The sequence below is a fragment of the Falco rusticolus genome, chromosome 2 (genome assembly GCF_015220075.1).
Source record: "Falco rusticolus isolate bFalRus1 chromosome 2, bFalRus1.pri, whole genome shotgun sequence".
In the NCBI taxonomy this organism is placed as follows: Eukaryota; Metazoa; Chordata; class Aves; order Falconiformes; family Falconidae; genus Falco; species Falco rusticolus.
The window spans coordinates 29,346,209-29,366,393 of record NC_051188.1 but is presented as its reverse complement, the minus strand read 5'-3'; the positions used below and the strand labels follow the sequence as shown (position 1 = coordinate 29,366,393).

Here is a 20,185-nt window from a genome sequence, read left to right as displayed (position 1 = left end):
ATAAAATTGCCAGTGTCCTGGTTTGATTCATCTTGCTTTTCCAGGCAGGATTTCTGTCTTGTTAGGCAAGAGCTGGTTTGGGCTTTTTTTTTTTTTTTTTTTAAGACTAATGAAAGATTAGCATTTAGTCTCTAGGAAGAGGGAGGGATATAACTGTATTTCCATTACAGATTGGTATGCATTCTTATGCCTGCAAGCAGCTTATTTTGGCTTTCCTGTGGGCGCTGCATCTGCGACCCGTGCCATCCCTTCTCAGGCACTGGGATGAAGTCAGGGCCACTTCTTTTCAGCCCAGTTCATCATTCAAGGCCATTATGGAATCTCCAATCTCAAGGACTTTGTGAGAGCTGGGCAGGAATCTTTGCAATTGGTGCAGACCAAGATACAGCAGCTGGGTTTCTTTGGAAGCAACATCTTTTACTCTTGAGTATTTCTCAGTGTGGATCCTGCTAGTGGTGGGAAGCGTGGCCAAGCTTATGTGCATCCAGTGGCTCTTGAGCTGCTTGTATCTTTCCAGTAGTTCAGTGTTCGAGCTCCAGCAGTGGTGCTGTGTCTTAAGAGCAGAAGCAAGGCTGTTCTGCTCCAGGTTCTGCCAGTGAATCTGAATCCCTGCTGTCAGAGGAAGCAAACTAGCAGGTGCCACAGAGGTCACGTTGCTGGGTTGCCCTGGAATCCAGCTGCATGCCAGCCCCGGTTATGCAGTAGAATATATGGACTATCAGAGAGACTTGGTTTGCAGCCATTTCCTCTCTACAGAGGTGTTTTGGGACACCTTTCTTCCCCTCAGCTCCCCACAGAAAGCTGCAGGTATGTTCTGCAGCTCCTAAGGTCAGCAAGACTGGCTGCTGCTAGAGTAGTCATTTTCTCCCTAAGGTGGTGGGATTCAAGCTGTTAAGTAAAGGCTGCAGTGCTGCTTTAACCAGTCGTGTCTTGGGATTAGTAACTTCATTTGGGAATAATGTTGAGTAAGTGTATGATGTCGGCCTCTAATTGGCTTCCTTTTAAATCTCTGAGATAGGCACATCCTTCAGACATGCCATCTTCTTTCTCGTTTGTATGTTGCTGATGTTTCATTGACTGTCCTAATAAAAACAGCATCACTTTTACATGTCAAGAGTCATGCATCTTCTTGGAGAGCACCCTAAAAATGGGAAGCTTCTGGAATGATTCCTTCTCCAAAGTGCTAGAAAAAACAGCATTTTAGAGTCACTGCTGTAGCAGGAAAGTGTCATGGTGAAAGGCAGCCTGGGCCATGGAGATTTTGCATAAGTCCTGGAGGGTCATTTGGAGTTTTTAAGTTTTGTTGCCAGTAAATCACTCATAATGGTAGAATCGGTCATAAAGCAGCATGAATTCTGAACCAACTTGGAAAACTGCAAGCTGAAGGCATGCAGGCATTTTCTTACCAACCTTAGAGGAAGGTGGGACCGAAGTAGCTTGGCACACTCTACCCCTATTCTTCTCAGCCTTTGTGATTATCACTGATAGAAGAATGCCACAGACAAAACTTATACACAGTTCCAGAGGGATTTATACAAGCAAAACCACTTTACTGTACTTTTCTGTATGTACTTGCTTTTTGCTGTTATCTTTGAAGCCATTCGGAACATTCAGTTCTTCCCGCTCCTGTGCATCTTCTATTAGATCCCCTATAGGGCAGAATCAAGGCTGGATGTGTGTTGTCTGTGGTAGGCATTAGTACTTTTCTCCTGGGAGTGGGCCAATTTTATTAATATTGAGAAAGATTCTTTCAAAGATAGATAATCAACCTAAGCCTTAAGTGTGTATCAGCCTCTTGATGTAAGAGTTCTAATGGCTAGTACTGCCATCAGAGTCACATTTATAAATCTGGATAGGAGCTTTGCTAAAAAGGAACAAAACCCAGTGATACTAGTGCTTATGCTCATTACTGGTAGAGCTGACACAGAGGAGCAGGGAGAGAGCTTGAGGCTGTCACTTTGATGCATCTTTGGTTTCAGCTTTTTTACATGGTGGGCAAAGTTATACCCCATGTGAGGTCTAAATGAGCTAGTTCTACCTTTTCTCCTAAATGTAGATGAATTATTTCAGCATGGTTCTGTCTGGAGGAATGCTCTTGCTGTTCTGATGATGCAAAAGATTCCAGCTACTTTCATACGTTTTTTTGTTTGTTATCTGCTGTGCATCCATGAGGAAGCATGGATGTATGTGTATGCCTAAAGGTACTGATTTTCTGGTCTTTAGAATGAGTGTTGTTCAGTTGGGGACAAATAAGATGATATTAAAAATGCAAGTTCCAATTTAAATTTGTATGCTAAGTCAATAAATCGTAACTCAAATATAAGTATGAAAATATACCTCAAAAAACATCATATCAAAAAAATTGAAGAGCATTTTTGGCATCATTTGCTTTTACTGTGTTTTTTTTCCCTGAACAGCTTCTTTTCCCTGTCAATTTTGTGATATTTTTGTTGTGTTATCACACAGTGTTAGCCTTATTTTGTCCTAAACTGCAAGCTTGAATGAAAGATGTTATGCTAAAGACCTTCAAGCAGGTCTGAGATCTAAAATTGACAGTATAACTTTTTTTTTTTTAATTGGCTTTCTCCTCAATAAAGAATTGTTTCACAAAGAATATGTCAAGATCTCGGTCAGCCCGGGTTTTAATGACAAAGGTAAAATTTTCAGAGCTTCCTTTAGAATACCATTCTGTAGCCTTGTAGATTGTGACCGTTAAACTTTTTTCCCCTGTTTAAGTCTTATATTTTCCATTGGCTAATTTTATGTTACTGCTTATCGTTAAATATATATCTTTGTACACCATTGAGTTTCAATTTATTACCTTTTCATACTCATGTCCTATTCGTTTTAGTCTTCCTTTAGCCAAGACCTGTGCATTCAACTTACTTGCTTTTTTTATAAATAAAATTTTATTTTTCACTTGTCTTGCATACACGGCTGCTTTTATTGTTGATTTTTTTGGTTGTTTTTACTTGTTTCAATTCAGTAGGCCTTGACCCTACTTTTTTTCTCTTCCTGAAATTATTACCAAAGATAAATTGATAAAATCTTATAATTCAGATAGCTTAGGTAAACATATAAAACTCATCCTAGACTGAGTAATTACTGAGAATGCTGGGGTCAAATAAGATGTAACCCCAAATTCTTTTCAGAAAAGTCACATTAAGGTAACTGCATCTCAGTTTTTAATGTATATTCTAGGACTTGGACTGAGGGTGCCTATTTTTCTAAAATTTGTACAGGCAGCTGCCTGCCTTTGAAACTGTCTAGCACCTTTTAGAAGTCTGTACTTTGGCTTCCCCAGCACCAGAACACAGTGAAACTACATGCCTTTGCAGAACGATGACCTCTTAAAGAAGTTGCATTCTGGCTTCTTTTGGCCCATCTTCAAAGACGGCCTCCTCTTCATTGTCCGTCTATCGGGAAGCCCAGAGGATAGCCTTTGAAGCTTCCTAGGGGTTTTTGTATTCCCCACCACCCTTCCAGTCCTCCAAATCCCTTGCTGTTTCCTGGCTCAGGAGTTGGAACTGCAGCGAGCAGCAGTGTATCATCCAGGGGAAGAATAGTTGATGTGGAAATGCAAGGAAATAGGTATTATAGTAGTTTGATACAGTTTGTTTTCTAACTGTACAGACTGTGGGTACTGGGAGACTAAGTTCATGAATATTTGTGAGGTACTTGGGTTCTTCCAAAGAAAGTTATGATAGAAGTGCACAATAAAATTATTTGCAGAGGAAAAACTAATCTCTTCAAGGACCATCTGTGCTGTGACAGCAGAAGTCAGTCAGTTAATGATGGAGAGGCTGCAAGGCACCTGGGTAGAGGATAAGGAGGCTTTTGTCATTATACATGCTTTTCCTTTGATATTACTGGCCTTAGGTTGAAAGGTCTTCTAGGCTTTGATTTGTCTTCGTATGTATTTAACCATGTTTAACGGAGCAGGACCTATTTGGTACTGGTGGGAATATTAAATCTAACATGGAGAAAGCTGCTTAAAACAAACATTTCAAAATTACAATTGTAATAAGGTAGCATATAAGATAAATAGATATACAGTTCTTACATATCCTTCCTGATGTGTTACATTGCTCCTTTCACTTAAGGTTGGATTCTGGTCAAGAACAAAAACCTGTCTCAGCTCTGGGCCTTTAAATTTATTCTGTCTCTTGGGTATCTCAGCTGGCACGTCAAGACCCAAAGAGAATAGAAAACACCCTCTAGCATACAAAAGCTAAGATACTTTACCTGTCTCTTTTTATTATTTATTTCTTCTTGAACTTGTTTTCCATCCTTGAGGTAGCAGCAGGCAGCAGCAGTCCACTTGATTCCTGATAACGCCAGAGGGCCCAGGGAAATACTGGTACAGACTTCTCAGCTCCCCTCCAGTGCCCCAGGGCATGAAGGCGGGAGAAGTCTTCTGCATTTGCTAAAACAACAGGTATGAGGAGACCTTAGCTTATTATGCCAGGAGGAAAAAGAAAGAAGGCCAGAGATAATAGTTGTATCTATCAGATAGTTAGAGATCATTTGTAGCAGCCCACCCTGGTTTTGTTTAGCTTTCTCTTCTTGTAGCCCTGATTAGAAGGTCCTGCATGTGTGATAAGGGGTTAATGCAGTCCTCCACACAAATACCTGTAACACACAATGTTGCCATGCAGGCTCTCCTCAGGATGATAGGACCAGAACCAAGATATTCTTTCACCACAACACCACTTTTAAGCCATCTTTCATATGGTTCTTACATCCCTCCCAGGGAAGCTTTCCTGGGACATCAGTACCCTGCCTGTACCCACCGACCTGAGTGATCTCCTGTCACCATTCCAGCAACTGCTTTTGTTCGTTCCTCCAAGCATTCCTTCTTGTCTACACTACCAAGACTCAGTAGCCCTGGAAATCATCCCCTCGTTGAAGTGCTGAACCCTTCCGCCCATTTCATAGCATAGCAACGTAACTCCATTACCATGGATCCCAGACGCAGGCGTGCAGAATTTATCTAACTAATCGAGTGGCTAAGGGACACCAATTCCAGCCACAGTCAACTTAAGAGTATAAAGCGGTTACAGCTAAAAGATAGTCTACGAGCGCTTCCCAGGGAGGCAAAAAAATGAGGTGGATTTGTCTTGTTTTCTTCCCCCCCCCATTTTTTAATGGCCAATGTAATGGGTATAGTCTTGGTAAACAAGAGGACAGAATTATTCATTCATCCCTAAATTGCTTCCCACTGAGATACCACACCTGCATGTGGTATTTGAGAGCTGAGAGCTCTTCCTTTAAAATATTGCCACACTGTAGAAGTTTATTATCCAGCTTTTACTCTAAGTGTGATTATTATGCATTGCCATCTTACGCCCAAAATCAAAACACACTCTAAAAGATGCACTTGGTTGCTCTCTGGAAAGCAGCAGGCGTGACTGGTGTCAAATGGAACATAGACCAACCACTTGATCTGTCTTTTGCCACTTGGCAGTTAATGAAAACTTAGCAAATCTCAGCTAGTAGCTAATTGGAAATTCCCACAAAAGCCATCTATAAAGCAAAGATATAGGTCTTCTAGACTAAAACAAACCTGATAAAGCCTCTTTCATCCAGGGAAGAAATCTGTTCATCTTTATTCCCTGACTTGAAGCACCTTTGGCAAAGTGTTTGGGATTGTTTGCTGAGCATGTTATTCAAAAGATACAGTTAAAATTAAGTCAGAGGGATTTTTTTCTACTTTTATGCACACATTGAAGCCCTGATGTAAGGCGTATTTGTTACAGAAAATTTGAATGGATGCTACGGTGGGCAAATCTGTCTTGCACCAACTTGCAGAAAAATATGTCTTGTTTTAGAAATATTTCAAATGGGAAGGAAGGATGCTTAAGACATGGCTTTGAAAAGCACAAAAGGATAATTCTTACCAAGCTGAGAATACAAAAGCATTTCTTATTAGGAAAATTTTAGAACTGACTTGAGTCCAGCTTATAACAAACATTGAATTACAAGTGTAACCTTTTTTCATAACAACAGTCTTCACCAAGCAGTGCTGTTTTCATCAAAAATGAGTTCTATTTTTGTTGGGGATGGCTTTCAATTTCATGATGTTGCAATCAGAAAGCCTTGAACGTTTCGGGATCAGTTCTAATATTTTCCTGTTGGAAAACCATTTTTAAGGCAATATATGGTTTATCGTTGTTTTCTAAACATGGGTCCAAGAAAAAAGTCCAAGAAAGCCCATCCCATAATTCAGGCTGACACTAAGTGTATGCTTCCCCAGGTTTGGCAGAGTGTGTTGTGTACACTGGTTGTGTGATATATGTAACATAGTCTCTGAGATTCTCCTGCTCCTCCCCTCCTTTGAGGCATTTCTATTTTCTGTTGTTTCCGTTTTCCTAGGGCCTCGACACTGTTATATGCATTCATGGCTGGTTTATGTGAGTTGTGAATACACAGCTGATTTATATAACTGGGGACTTGAAGGAAGATGAAACTTAATAATGCAAAGGAAACAAAAATATCAGACTTTTAACTATTACATCCATTCCATTTACTTCCAAGTTATTGCAGGGGTTTTTTATTATTTTATTTGCTTTGATCAATTCTTATTTTTCTTCATGTCTCCCATTTCACGTCCTCTTTATCTTGTCTTTTCCTTCAGAAAAAGTTACAATATGTTTTCCTTGACATTTCTACTTAGGTATTCAGTGTGGCTCTCAGCTGGCTGAGGGAAAAAAGCCAAAACTACTCATTTGCCTTGACAAGTGTTTTCAGTGTCTGTGTTTTCGATGATTGGTTGTTCTGTGTGCTTGACTTCTGCAGCAGCTAATAAGTAACTCCTGAATCCAGAGTAACTCCTGATTCCAAAGGTTGACAGATATCACTTGAGCTCTCATTTCAGAGGTGACAGCCTTTTAACCCAATTATAGTCCAGTGCAGCATGGTGGGACTCACTTGTGATCCCCTACCAGCCAGCTACTACAGCTAACTTATGGGGAATGGCACAGTATTCCTTTTTCAAGGGGAATTAGGGTCTGTTATGTTTTAATTTATACATTCTTTGGAGTGGTGGAGTGCCCTCCACCATATCGCCAATTTTTCCATTGCTGCCTCTGCTCATTGTTTCCTAACTCCCTTTTCCTAACTCCCTTTTTTGTACTGAAATCTATTACTCATGTGTTAACATGGTTTACAGTAGTTTTCACTGAGACATTTGGAGCTTTTACTTTTGTCTAGTTAGCTGGACACTTTTGTCACAGTGTCCCTCTAATTAAATATGGCCAATTTTGCTATAATGTGGGTTACTTTGTGGAGTATGTAACTGTAATTGTGACCATCATTTAAATCTGTTCCTTATGGCACTGGTAACAATCCAGCAGACCACTGCCACTAGCACCAAACTTTCCTGTAATTCTGACATCGTAGTGAATTCCTCCCCAACTGGCAGTAAGAAGGTCTTACACGGCTTTTTCTCTGCTTGAATTCTCTGTTTTCTGGATTGTGAAATTATCCTCTGCATAATTCAAGAACTGTTTCATGATCTATGTTTAGCAGAATTTGTTACCCAACAGATGTCTGGACAGTTAATGACCTCTGTAAGTACAGCCCTGTGATTTCTTGCTAATGATGGTCCAAGAATTTTTAATCTCTTCTGCTACGAGTCAGCACTAGGGCAGCATGTCACCTCTTATTAAAAAACAAAAGCATAAAATGTGTATAAGTCTTCCCTTCACAATTGTTATGTCTAGTCAGAAGTGGTATTTATCCCTCATTCTCTTTTGCATCTTTATGTTCATGAATGTGTGCACACAGAAATGCGAATAGTTCCATATTTTTCTGGCCAAAAACAAAGGAAATGAATAAAACCCCCTGAAAGTAATCAGAATCTAATTTCAAAGAAAAAGTACTTCCAGAAAAACAAGTCAGAACTGACACTTGCCAGCCTTAAACTTGAGGCAAGGGTAGATGCCTAGAAAAGTCCACGGTAGCAAAGCCTCTTCAGCTGTCACTTTTACACATATGGCAAATGTAGTCTTACAAGAGGATTTGGAGGCACTGGAGCCAGATCATTACCCCTGGCCAGTGATGTGTTCACAGTATGAAATCATGCTGCAGCTGCACAACTATTCCTTCTTTCCTCCTCACCATTCAGATCAGGCTCGAGCCCATCCCTGCATAGGAAAGTTGTCCTATTTTTCCGGGTTTTTTTTCTCTCTTTTCGGTTATTGGCACTTGGGAGAGCAGAACTATTGGGAAGAGTTGTATCAAAGAGGAGGTAACAGAATCACTAACGTCTGGCACTCCTCTTGCAGGGAAGGGAGTCAAGGAATCGAATGCTGATACAGGTCTGGTCAGACATCCCTATGGAGGAATTCTGCAAGGCAGATGCTGAAGTCCCTAGAACATAAATCTGCACAGTGAAGTGCTTGAGAGGATGGCTCATACTCCTCTGTGTGCCACTGTGAAGGAGAGAAACTGTCTGCACACAAGTGCTCCTCGGTAGCAGCTGGGCTCCTGGCAACTACCTGGGACTCGCACTGTGTAGCTCCTGAATGCCAGGAAGTTTGCTAGGTGTCTTGTTGGTACCTGCTTGTACAGCAGAAGGGTCATTGTGGACAATTCTGGATTGGAAGGTACCAAAACCCTGGAGAAAGATTAATCAGCTGGATCTACACTGGTAAGGTTCAGAGGCCAGTTCTCTGGCACTGCTACGCAGAGCTCTTACAATTGAATTGTAAGCACATTAGCTGGCAGTTTTTGCACATGACTCTTGGCAGCCTCTCAGATGGTACCTGAACGTGGCTTGGAGGACAGCATGGAACAGGGACCATTTCCCAATGCCAGTTTTACATCATCACTCCTTCTTGGGGGGAAAAAGAAAATGTAGTTCTGTGATGCAAGCTGGGACACTGGCCTCAGAACCCAAAGAACAATCTCTGGCCTTTTTTATAAGCTAATATTGCTGGACACATCCTGGAGCAGGTACCAGAGTCTTCATACGCTTTTGGGCTTTGGCTCTCCTGCTTTAGGAAAAGGTTTCTTTTTTCGTTTTGTTTTGTAGGGTTTCGGGTTTTTTTTTTTTAATGAGTTTAAGTATATGCGTATATGCATACCTACCCATGTGGCTTTTCAGATGGAGAAACATATTTCCAACACTCATTCATTACAATTTGAGGGTCTTACATGTTCTTAATTACTAACTGTTCCTTTTCCAGTGTCTTCTCACTTGAATACTTTGGGAGCACTAACACGGCCAATTCTTACAGTGTTTCTTGTGGTTCAGTGAAAAATAACTGTTACCCTAATCCCCTGCTATTACTGGGAGATGATTTACCACATTATACAAGCTCTTTTGACTTCAGGAACATCACTTGGCCTCATACGGAGGCTTTTGAGCACCTTTATTTTTGACACTGATACCTGATTTAGAGCCTCTGTGTGAAAATTGTCCTGTGTTCATTTTAAGTGCACAATACAGAGGCTATTCTGGGGCCAGTTAGCCTGAACAACAGGAGTAGATCAAAACTACCGAGAATGTCAGACTTTTTTTTTTTTTTAAAGTCAACCCATATGGGTTTTCTTTGTTTTCCCAGTTGGAGTTTCCTCATCTACTTTCAGAGGTACAAGGTGTACATTCACCAGTTCCTCAGTCTTCACAGAGGTATTTCTACTACCTTGTCAGATGATATTTTTACACAAGGAGGTCACCATGTTACATGAGAACATACTGAATAATTGGGTTTCACCCTCAAACCCATGTGGCCTCTTGTCTCTAGAGCACTTACTGTTTTACAAATAAAGAGTATTTCTCCCACTTTCATGAATTTTCTCATTTGGTAGCTGTCCTGGAATGGGCCAGCGCTTCCACACCCACTCTTGTCCTAAAGGATGTCTCCCCAAAGCAGCTAAACCTGACTCAGATATGGTTCTCTCTTCAAACTCCAAGGGCACGCTGTAGATTCTGACTATAGACATATGGGCCTACTACTGTGCAAGATGTTCCAAGCAATCAGACATTCTGGCTATAATCTAGAATAAAAATTATGCTTATCAGGAATAGCCATGAGGTAATCAGGGAACCAAACGCTCCACACTATCCACGAAAGTGCCCATCTAAGCGTGGCATCACTGGGATGTATATATGTGCTCAAAGGCTGAGGAACGCCTTCCTGCAGTGATGGCCAGAAATGCTGACTTACCTGCTACAGTGAAGGTGACTCATAACATTTGCATAGAATAAGACATAAAAAAATTTGATCAAGACAGTCTAGGATTCGTTTTTAAACTCCTTGAACACCCCTATTGTACTGAGTCATAAGTCCATGTATACACTGAAATTTCTGCTATTTTGCTCTCAAGCTGCTTCTCAGGACTTCTTTGCAGGAATCACTTTCCACAGAAAGGATGAGCTCAGTCACCCTGCTTCAGGAACCACAAGCTTTTAAAGCAATCTTTTGTTATAGGTCTGCATTGAGAAAAATTGGCAGCTTTAGTGAGGGCCTACCTATTTTCTTAAAGATCCAGATACTTGTTTTGTACAATGTGGAGATTTCCATGTAATTGCAAGTAAGGGCTAATCTACAAAATGGCTTGACTAAGAAAACTGCCCAGCTCCAGAAACTTTCTATTGAAAAATGCATATTATGATGATGCTAGAACTTTGTTAGCAGTAGCGCTGGTAGGATCTTTTTGGCCATAAGTTGTATCAGACTTTTTTTATTATTATTTAAATAGTCTTTTGTTCCTGTTTCTAAGGTACTTTCAGTATTAGTAAGCAAAACGCAGTGTTTAATCATGGAGTCACAGAATGGTTTGGATTGGAAGGAACCTTAAAGATCAACTAGTTCCAACCCCCTGCCATGGGCAGGGACACCTTCCACCAGACCAGGCTGCTCAAAGCCCCATCCAGCCTGGCCTTGAGCACTGCCAGGGATGGGGCATCTACAGCTTCTCTGGGCAACCTGTGCCAGTGCCTCACCACCCTCCTCATAAAAAAATTTCCTTCTTATGTCCAGTCTCAACCTACAGTCTTTCAGTTTCAAACCATTTCCACTTGTCCTGTCACTACAGGCCTTGGTAAGAAGTCTGTCTCTTTCTTATAAGTCCCCTTTACATATTGAAAGGCTGCTATAAGGTCTCCCTTATAGCTTTATCTTCTCCAAGCTAAACAACCCCAGCTCTCTCAGGCTTTCTTCACACGAAAGATGTTCCAGCCCTCTGACTGGTTTTGTGGCCCTTCTCTGGACCCACTGCAACAGGTCCATGTCTTTACTGTGCTAGGCACCCAGGAGCTGGACTCAGTACTTCAGGTGAGGTCTCACCAAAACAGAGGGGGAGAATCACCTCCCTTGACCTGCTGGCCACACTTCTTTTGATGCAGCCCAGGATTCAGTTGGCTTTCTGGGCTGCAAGCACACATTATCAGCTCATGTCCAATTTTTTGCCTACCAGTACCCCCAAGTCCTTCTCTGCAGGGCTGCTCTCCATCCACTCATTCCCCAGCCTGTATTGATATGGAGGACTGCCCTGACCCAGGTGCAGGACCTTGCACCTACCCTTGTTGAACTTCACGAGGTTTCAGATGGTTGAAAGCAATTTGTCAGCCTAACAGCATCTATTGTAGGCCCATGTGTAGTAAAGGTGAGAAAATAATAATAATAAAAAAAGCTGAAAGACAAAAGTTGTTGCAAGAAAATGTTCCTTGATATTCCCTGGACATGTTCTTAACTGCACACTTTAGATGAAAGAAGAGGAAATACTTCAAAGCTTTCATATAGTTCGTGCACTATGTAAGAGAAATTTATTTATCTTTCAAGCAGGTTATATAGGTGATTTTAATGCATTTTCCAAATAGAAAATGTATTTATTGATGATACTCCGTGATTCTTCAATATCATGGAGGGAAAGAAGATTTAGGAAAAAAGAAAGTTTTGAAGTTCTGAGACCTAGAAAAATAAAAGAATAATGAGCTTAGAAGAATTAGTGGTCAGAAAGTTCCACCCAAAAGACAGTGAATTAAATTACAGAGGTTTTTTACAGCAAGTTGGGAGCCCAAAATGTGAGTAATACTATAGCAGGATCAATGAGGACAAAGGAAACGGCAATAAGACTGCATACAATGCCAGAACTGCTTATGGGGCAAAATCTATGAGCCAGGAGTTCTCATTTGCAGCCCACACACTGACACAGCATCACTTTTTTTGTTCTCACATGTTCACAGTCAGTTACAAAGCCAACAGCACTTGCATGGCAGCTAAAAATGAGTGTATTTCTTCTCGATAAGGTGCTGCATAGTGATAGTGCCATGCATATTTTTTAAAGCTATCTTTTTTCTCCGTAACTTTGACCTAGAGCAGATTCAAGCATGTTTCTGGTAGGTCATAATTTTCTGAATGCCTGCATAAAACAAAACTAATGAAACATAGAAGAAAACTGTCATAATGAGCATGTAGGGCTTATTAATAGAAATGTGATAGGCAGTACTGTTCATTGTGTGACTGATAAATACCTAGAGGAAAATAAGGAGCAATATCTACATTTGAGGGTGCATTTTTATAACAGCTTTTGTATTTTTAAGCAAGATGGACAAGCGGATTTTCCACAGAACATTTTTGCTCTGTGAAGTCTGCCTTTCTATATAAAGAGCTCATCTATATTTTTTTCCCACATGGTTCGAGGAATGATGTAGCATCTCAAATTAAAAATATTTTTTCGGTAACTATCTTATGAAGGCTATCACTGCTGACAAAACAGAAGAAGGAGAGAATTCTAAGTATGCGTTTTTGCATGGCATAGAAGTGCAAGTTTTGAAGAAATTGTAAATCCTGTATACTGTAAAGCTGGAAAACATTTAGTTTGCAAACAGGCAGAGAAGAAAAGCATGGGAGAGAATAAAACACTTGCACATTCAACAGCTATTGAGAGGCTCTACCTGTTGCAAAGTGATTTTAGCTTTTTTATGTGGTTATCTTTTGTGTATATAAGTGCTTTGGTTTTGCACAGGCAATGGAGGAAGAGGCCCCAGAAGCCGTAATCTGGCTTGCTGTCAGTGGAGCAGTTTTAAATTTAAGCATTGAATCAGTCGAAGTGCAGTTTCGCTCCCACACTAGTTCCCCTCTTGCAGACTGACAGCAACTGGAATCAGATTACTTAATGGCTCAGAAAGGCACGTGTTGTATAGTTTGGGCCTAAATTTTAATTGCAATAAAATATTTTTTCTTTATAAAAGGCCTGTTCTTGGGATTGTTAATAGTACTCTTCATGTCGTTGGGCACTTTATAAAAGGCCTGTTTTTCTTAGTATTCACAAGGAGGCTACCCTGTTTATTAAATTGTCCTACACCCACTCAGTGGCCGCAACGCTTACCAGTTTTAGCTGAAAGGTATCCAAGTATGTCACTATGTTGTCAGATCATGTAATTATGATAATATTGCAGAACAGTTTCAATGATGCTAGAACAGAATGTATCGTGCTGTTTGACTAAGGGATTTCCCCTCCTCTTTTAACAGAAGTAACAACTTTGCAGACAGCAGTATCTAAACAAAGGGCTGACAGCAGAGCTGGAGACCCTCCAGCTCCGTCCTCTCTGGATCACGCTGTTCACCTGCAGGTTGGGATTCTCTCCTGCTTGTCTGAACTGTCACAAAAGGCATGATTACCTACGTTTTTAAACAAATTTCGTTTGTAAGACTCAGAAGAATCTCATCCTGATATGCCAAAATAAATATTTTTTTTAGAATCAATGCCCCAAACCAATCAACCAACAAAACAGAAGATGGAGCCAGAGAGCAGCGTTTAAAGCAAATTGCCAGAGAAGATTGGGAATTCTAAGCTTCAAACAAGACTGCAGATGAGGAATTGGAGAAAGTCCTCCAAGGCTCCGGTGCGGTACGAGGGCATGGAAGGTGGCTGCACTGTGTGTAAACACATCGGTTCAAACCAGCACTGCTTCTTCCCAGTGGTCTTCTGTTGTCACCCTGTACATGAATGCATGAGCCACTGTTAATTGCTCATAGGCAGACAGCCTAATTCTGCTCTATCCATATCAAAAGAGTGAAAGTCAACCCGCATCAAGAAAATAAAGACCAAAACTAACAGAGGGAAGGATGTTTGATTTACCATGGTGGCATAGCAAAACGCAGAGCAAGAGAAATGATGCTATGAAACAAGGATGAGGTAATAATAATTTGATATAAAGTAAGCTGTATTTTTCAGCTTGTTTTTCACTCTGATGGATATACTCTTCCAAGAAAGTTCAAATAATCCACACGAGTAACCACACTTTCTACAAATTCAGAATTTATGTTAAGAAGAAAAAGAACCTTTAAATGATGTCATCATATAAATTTCCTTACATGTAATTTTTGTGATTTCCTGCAAAAAGCACATACCAGAGGAGCATCATATAATTCTTAACCCTACAATTTTTTTAAATGTAGAAAAAGAACTGAATTATCTTGCTTTTTTTGGCATCAAATTCAATTACTAAATTGTCTTGCTTTTGGTCCTAGCAATGTTTTTAATCCACACAATTTAACCTAAAAGATATGACAAGAAATGGAAAACAATCTGCTAGGAAGTATTTATAAGATTTATTTTCTTGATATTTTTTTTCAATTATGTGGGGAAACACTTTTCTAAAGTACTCTAATTTTGCTTCTATGGGTACTCATTAAACTTGATGTCTACAGTGATTCTAACTTGAAGTCTTTTTGTCCATTAGTTTTTGTCACTATGGGAAAATTGTTTTTTTAAAAGTTTTTGTTGAACTGTGTGTGACAGTAGATCTGTGAGAACACTCAGGTTTTGTTGTTAATTTCAATGCCTTTTCCTACCATTACGATAATATTCTTTTAGCTTGTCGGGTGGAATGCAGGAGGAAGCTCCAGGTTCCCATCTCACTTTGAAATCTTTCTTTCTTCTCTGTTTCCCTCCCTCCTTTTCTCAGGTTTCCATGCATTACTTTTTCTTCCCTCAGTCATAGCAAAACTGCTTTGGTGTGCAATAATTTCCCACCCATATTTCCCATATAAGAGAGAGTAGAGCATTGACCTCAGGTTTGCATACCTGGTGACTTCAGGATACCTTTCTATTATTCACACACCTTCCTGGTCTTGCAGAGGAAGTCATTACAGACAAGCTTTAGAACATGCCCTTAAGATTTTTATCATGGCAGCTGGAGCCTCTCTTGCATTGTGTTGTCTTTTTTTGTTGTTGTTGGGTGTGGGGTTTTTTTTCTTTTCCCCAGTGGGTAACTTACTTCCAAAGATCAAACCTTTATAAAAAAATCCGTATTTTATTTCAGCATATTATTTGGCTTTGGTTCAAAATGCATGCCCACCTTTCAGCATTTTCCTCCAAACAGTGTCTCAAACCTTGAAGGAGTAGTGTTGGACCTGAAACTGTTTAAGGATATAGGAGAGACAAATAGGGAAATGTAATATGTCTCCATATGCAATTGAAAAAAATCCAGCTAATCTGGGGGATACAAAGGACCTACTTCCAGTCCCGTGAACCATGGCTGTTTATTAAGATACTAATTTTCCCCATTACCTGCTTCCTTAAAGGCCTGTTTGGCAAAAAGTATTCTGGGTCTCTGAAAAGCCTGCAGTCTGTTGTCTCCAGCATACTCTCAGCCCCCATTTATCTGTCAGCAGTGCACAGTGCCCAGTCTTGAATGCAACCAACTGCAAAGAGAGCGGACCTTGCCAGTTCTAAAACCCATTTAGACACATGTCCATTCTGAAAACTATCAAGTATATACACATCTTCAAAGAATATCACGTCTCATCAAGTTGCAAGTTGTGCATTTCTATCTGTAGGTCTAGCCTATGACCACAGGTTCATCCGTAGTGGTACAAGGATTGGTCTTTGCTTCTTTAGTATTAGTTCCTGTCTAAGAACTGCAAGAAAGAGATATTATCTAGTGCAATCACATATCCTCTGGGAAATACTTTGAGACTGCAGATTCATGTCCTATAAGCCATTTTACAGCCACTAGCTGTTTCTGTCTGGACCTTACCCTCCACAGGATGCTCTGACGATTGAGCAGAGTATAGCTTAAATGTTGTGCTGTTCTCCTGCAGATACTGCCTGTTTGTTTAGTGTATCAGAGATTACTAAACATTGTGAAAATTTAGTTTCTGCCCCCAAAAATTTACTATATTTTTCCTCTGTTGCCTATTAGTACATAGGCAACATCACCAACCAACTGGGCAAGGAGGGCCTGTTCTGTTGCTGACGCTGTTGTATGTTACTCCCAGAGGAAAAAAGAAACTCCTGATCTCCAAGTTTTTCATATCTGATTTTTTTCATGAAGAACTGCTACTCATTGGCTTAGTGTGGGTAAATTTAAAGTTACAACTGAAGTAACGCTTCCCAATCGGCTGACTAGTTCTGTGATGCAGGATTACAGTTTCAGACACCGAGCATGATTTTCCAGAATCTTTTTGAGACAGATTATGAAAGTTTGGCGTATACCTCCTGGAGGTGCTTTTCACAGGCGTTAGCACAGAGCTTTGGCCAAGTGATTTGATCTGCTTGGATCTCGATGAATCCATCGGGAAAGGCAGGTGAGCAGTAGCATCTTGCGGAAAACGAGCTGCTGGAAGCCTGCTGCCTTCCCCTCAGGAACAAGCTCTCCAGGCGTGAATCCCTGTGGCCAGTCCCCACCAGCCCAGCTGCCCCCGTGCTTTATTTCACCCATATTCCACACTGAATACTGAAATTCACGTAGAAATCGTTATGTAAACGTTGTGTAATGCAGAAAATACTAGAGAGATGTGAATACAACAAGGTCCTGCTGTCCGATGTAGCAGCAGAAATCTCGTCTTTACCTCACCTGCTGACCTCCAGCCCCAAGGTAAACGCAGAAAGGAAAAAGTAATGTAAACACAGGGAAGCAGCCGCCCCCTTTCATCTCTACTCCCTTTTCTTTCGCAAAAGGGTTCACCGCAGCGTGACGACGGGGCGGCAGCAAAGCAGCCTAACCGTGCCGACCGAGCAGCCCCAGGCGTTTGTCAGGAGAGGGACAGGATTACCTAGCTGCCCCTAAGAAGCACCAGCGCTCGGCCCGGGCAGCCCACGCCCCCGGGACGGCGGCTATTGAAGCAGACGTGCGTTTAAAACGCTGCCTGCCCGGCGGGTTTCCCCTCACGAAGGCGCAGCGCAGCAGCCCCGCACCGCGAGATGGCGGCGGGCGGCCGCCATTTTCCCCGCCTCAGACCACCGCGCCCCGCCCCGCCCGGCCCGGCCCAGCCCGGCTCGGGGGCGGTGCCGCCGCCGCCGCGTTGGTTCCTGCTTCCCAGCGAGCCCGCGGCGGCGCCGGGCTCCGGCAAGTCCCTCCTCCGCCTCGGCAGTGCGGGCCGCCTCCCCCGGCCGCAGCCTCCCCTGGCCGCAGCGGTGGAGCCCGGCGGCCCCACGGCGCCCATGGCGGCGGAGCCGCAGCCCAAGGCGCTGACCCGCAAGCCCCTCCTGCTCAACAAGGTGGAGGGCTCGCAGGAGGTGGTGAACATGGCAGCGATAGTGCCCAAGGAGGATGGAGTCATCAGCGTCTCCGAGGACAGGTACCGGGGAGCGGGCGTCCACGGGACCCGCCGGGGCCGTGGCGGTTGTCCGTCACCTCCCACCATCGCTCCTCCGTGGCGGTCGACCACCGCTGTCACCGACAGGTGATGGTGGGAGGTGACAGGTCCCGCGGTGGTGGTCCACCACGGTCACCGGCGAGTGGCAGTGCTGACAGACCGCCACCGATGTGACTGTGGACGCCCCGGCTGGAGTCTCGGGCGGCGCCAGGGTCGCGGCGGCCCCGCACGGGGACATTGCTATAGGCAGCCGCGTCCGGCCCTGGGTGGGAAGGAGCCTGGGGCAGGGGTTTCCAGCCTGGTGTCCATCTCCTCCTCCGCTGCCGTGTGGGTCAGGGCCGGGAGCTGGCGAGGCGCGGCTGGAGCTGGCGGGACGGGAGTGACTCCCCTCAGCGTGGGTACAACGGGGTCTGAGATGGCCTTCATCGCAGGCGGTGCCGGGGAGGCTGTGGAGATCTTTGACCGTGCCTGAGGACGGTGGTGGCATTGGCTACAACAGCAGTTTTGGTTCCCGTTTCCCCTCTCCAGGCGTTTCTCGGTAATTGTTTAAAAACACCGTGTACCGGCGGTACGATCGGGGAGTGGCGTCCCGTGCTGTAAAGCTGCCGAAGAGCAGGATGCGTCCCGGCCGTCAGCTGGGCTGCGCGGGCTCGGAGGCTGCCCAGAGGCAGCTCAGTCTCTGCTGAAAGAGCTCAAACTTCATTCAGCCCTGTGGCCGGAGCTTCAAAACTCTGTGCTGAAGGTGCCTTCCTTTAAAGTAAGAGCTTCTTTTCCTTGCAGAGCCCATAAATAACTGTTTTAAGCAGAGTTTCTTTGCAACTCAGATGCGTGGTGTAACGCGTGTCCCCAGCTTGAAAGACAAACGTTGACCAGTGTGTGAAGATGTTTTGGTTCTCAAGGGTTTTTGGCAGACTGCTTCTCTGGGGTGCCACTTACCCTGTTGAGTGTCTGCTTTTATGTCTCTGCTAGCTTTCCAGAAAAGTGTCAGTATTTCTGTCATCTTGTCTTTGTCCTGCCTGTGAGTTAGTTTTCAGTCAGTTGTCAAATATGAGCAAGTTTAAGATCATTTTTCATCTAAGCTGTGGTCTCCAAGTGACCTCTCGTGCCTCACAACAAGAGTAACTGAGCTACTTAAAATTACACTGTCAAAGGGACTTCAAGCAGAGTATTATATTGCCATGTGCTTGCAATTTTGTCTTCACATTTTTATGTGTTTGTTGTGGAGCTGAATAAAGCTTGAGTGTGTTTTTGCTCATTGTAGGTTGTTAGGCTCACTCAGCCAATTCTTTTTATCTGTAAGAAAGTATTCCTAAAATTAATTTGCTGTGGTATAGGTGCTGTCTCTCTCAATCTCTGCCTCTCCCCCCACCTCAGAAAAAAAATAAGTAGCTTCTGCTGGTTTAGCACGTATGAGTTGTCAAGAATATTGATGCTCCAAGTTGATATTTCTATGTAGAAAAAGGGAATTATCAGATAACTTTGTTTCGCTAATAACTGATATGTCGGGTTCAAGAAACAAGTGGTGAAGCAGAAACCAGGGGTTTCACATCAGGAAACTCACTAGTTAGCGAGCGCCACCCTCTCCCTTCCCATCCCAGGGCAAACACCTGGTGTAGCTCAGTTAGGTCCTGCTTGCTGATTAAACTGGGTAAAGAAATCTGCTGATAGATGTCCAGAATTTTGCTGGTGATGCAGAATAGCTCTATGGACAGTAAGTCTGGAGGTTCCCAGGCTATTTTCTGTTTAAAGGCACTAACCAGGTAGTTTGCCTGCTTGTGGGGCTGCTTTGCAGTGTCTTTGAAAAGCTATAAGCTATGATTGTGCCTCTTATTTTTTTTACACATGAAAATGTTGATTGATAGGTCTTTCTTTCATTTTCCACCTGCATGAGCATTTTTATTGTAATTAAAAAGTTCAGAGTCTAAAACTCATTTGGCAGGAACAGCAGGGTGGGAGTTGAACTTGGAGGTCTCCGGGATACCTGGGGTGGAAGCATAGTTTAACAGACATTCAATACGTGCGGCTTATGATTAGGCTTGTGCAGCTCCTTATGGTACCTTTGCCTGTTTGGTCCTGCCTTCTAGTGTTAGTGTTGCGGTGGTTGTTTAACGGCCTTAATGGAATGTGGAGGGCTTGTAGTGATTCCTGGAAACTCTAAAGTTATGGTTATGGAGATGTTATCTGTCTCTCTACTTGTTTGACAAATAAATGAGTTTTGGCCAAGTTTCTCAGCCTGTGATACGTACTGCTCATACGAGAGACATGTTCTGAAACTTTTGCAGAGGACTTCAGCTGAACCAACTTGCCATCTCCAGCACTCTCTTCATGCTGGGGAGGATGAGTCTTCTGGAGATGAAAGGGAGGGAGTTCTCGGCTGGACTGCTGGCTCATGGCTGAATATACCATTGTTGAAGTTGTTAGTAGTTTTAACACGCACAAGAACTAGGTACAGCTTTAAAGGTTTTCTTTAGTGCATGGTGTGGCTCTAAATCCGTCAACCCTTCAAAGCAGGAGCTCGGTGTCTAGTCTTTATTTTGTATGGTACCAGTGGTTTTATCTGGCTTGAAAAGCCACGGAAGTGGTTTCAGCTATAGCTTGCAGACATAGTCATGCATTATATAGCTCTG

The 20,185-nt window shown here is 42.7% G+C and overlaps 1 protein-coding gene across 1 annotated transcript in view; it reads left to right on the top strand.

The window, feature by feature from the left end:
* The first annotated feature begins 17,284 nt into the window (after nucleotides 1–17,284).
* The window catches only part of WDFY2 (WD repeat and FYVE domain containing 2), a 67,041-nt gene continuing 64,140 nt past the window's right edge, over nucleotides 17,285–20,185 (top strand). The window contains exon 1 of the mRNA XM_037376421.1: nucleotides 17,285–17,540. Coding sequence (XP_037232318.1) covers nucleotides 17,404–17,540 — 137 coding nt within the window. The 5' untranslated portion in view covers nucleotides 17,285–17,403. The remainder of the gene's footprint in view (nucleotides 17,541–20,185) is intronic.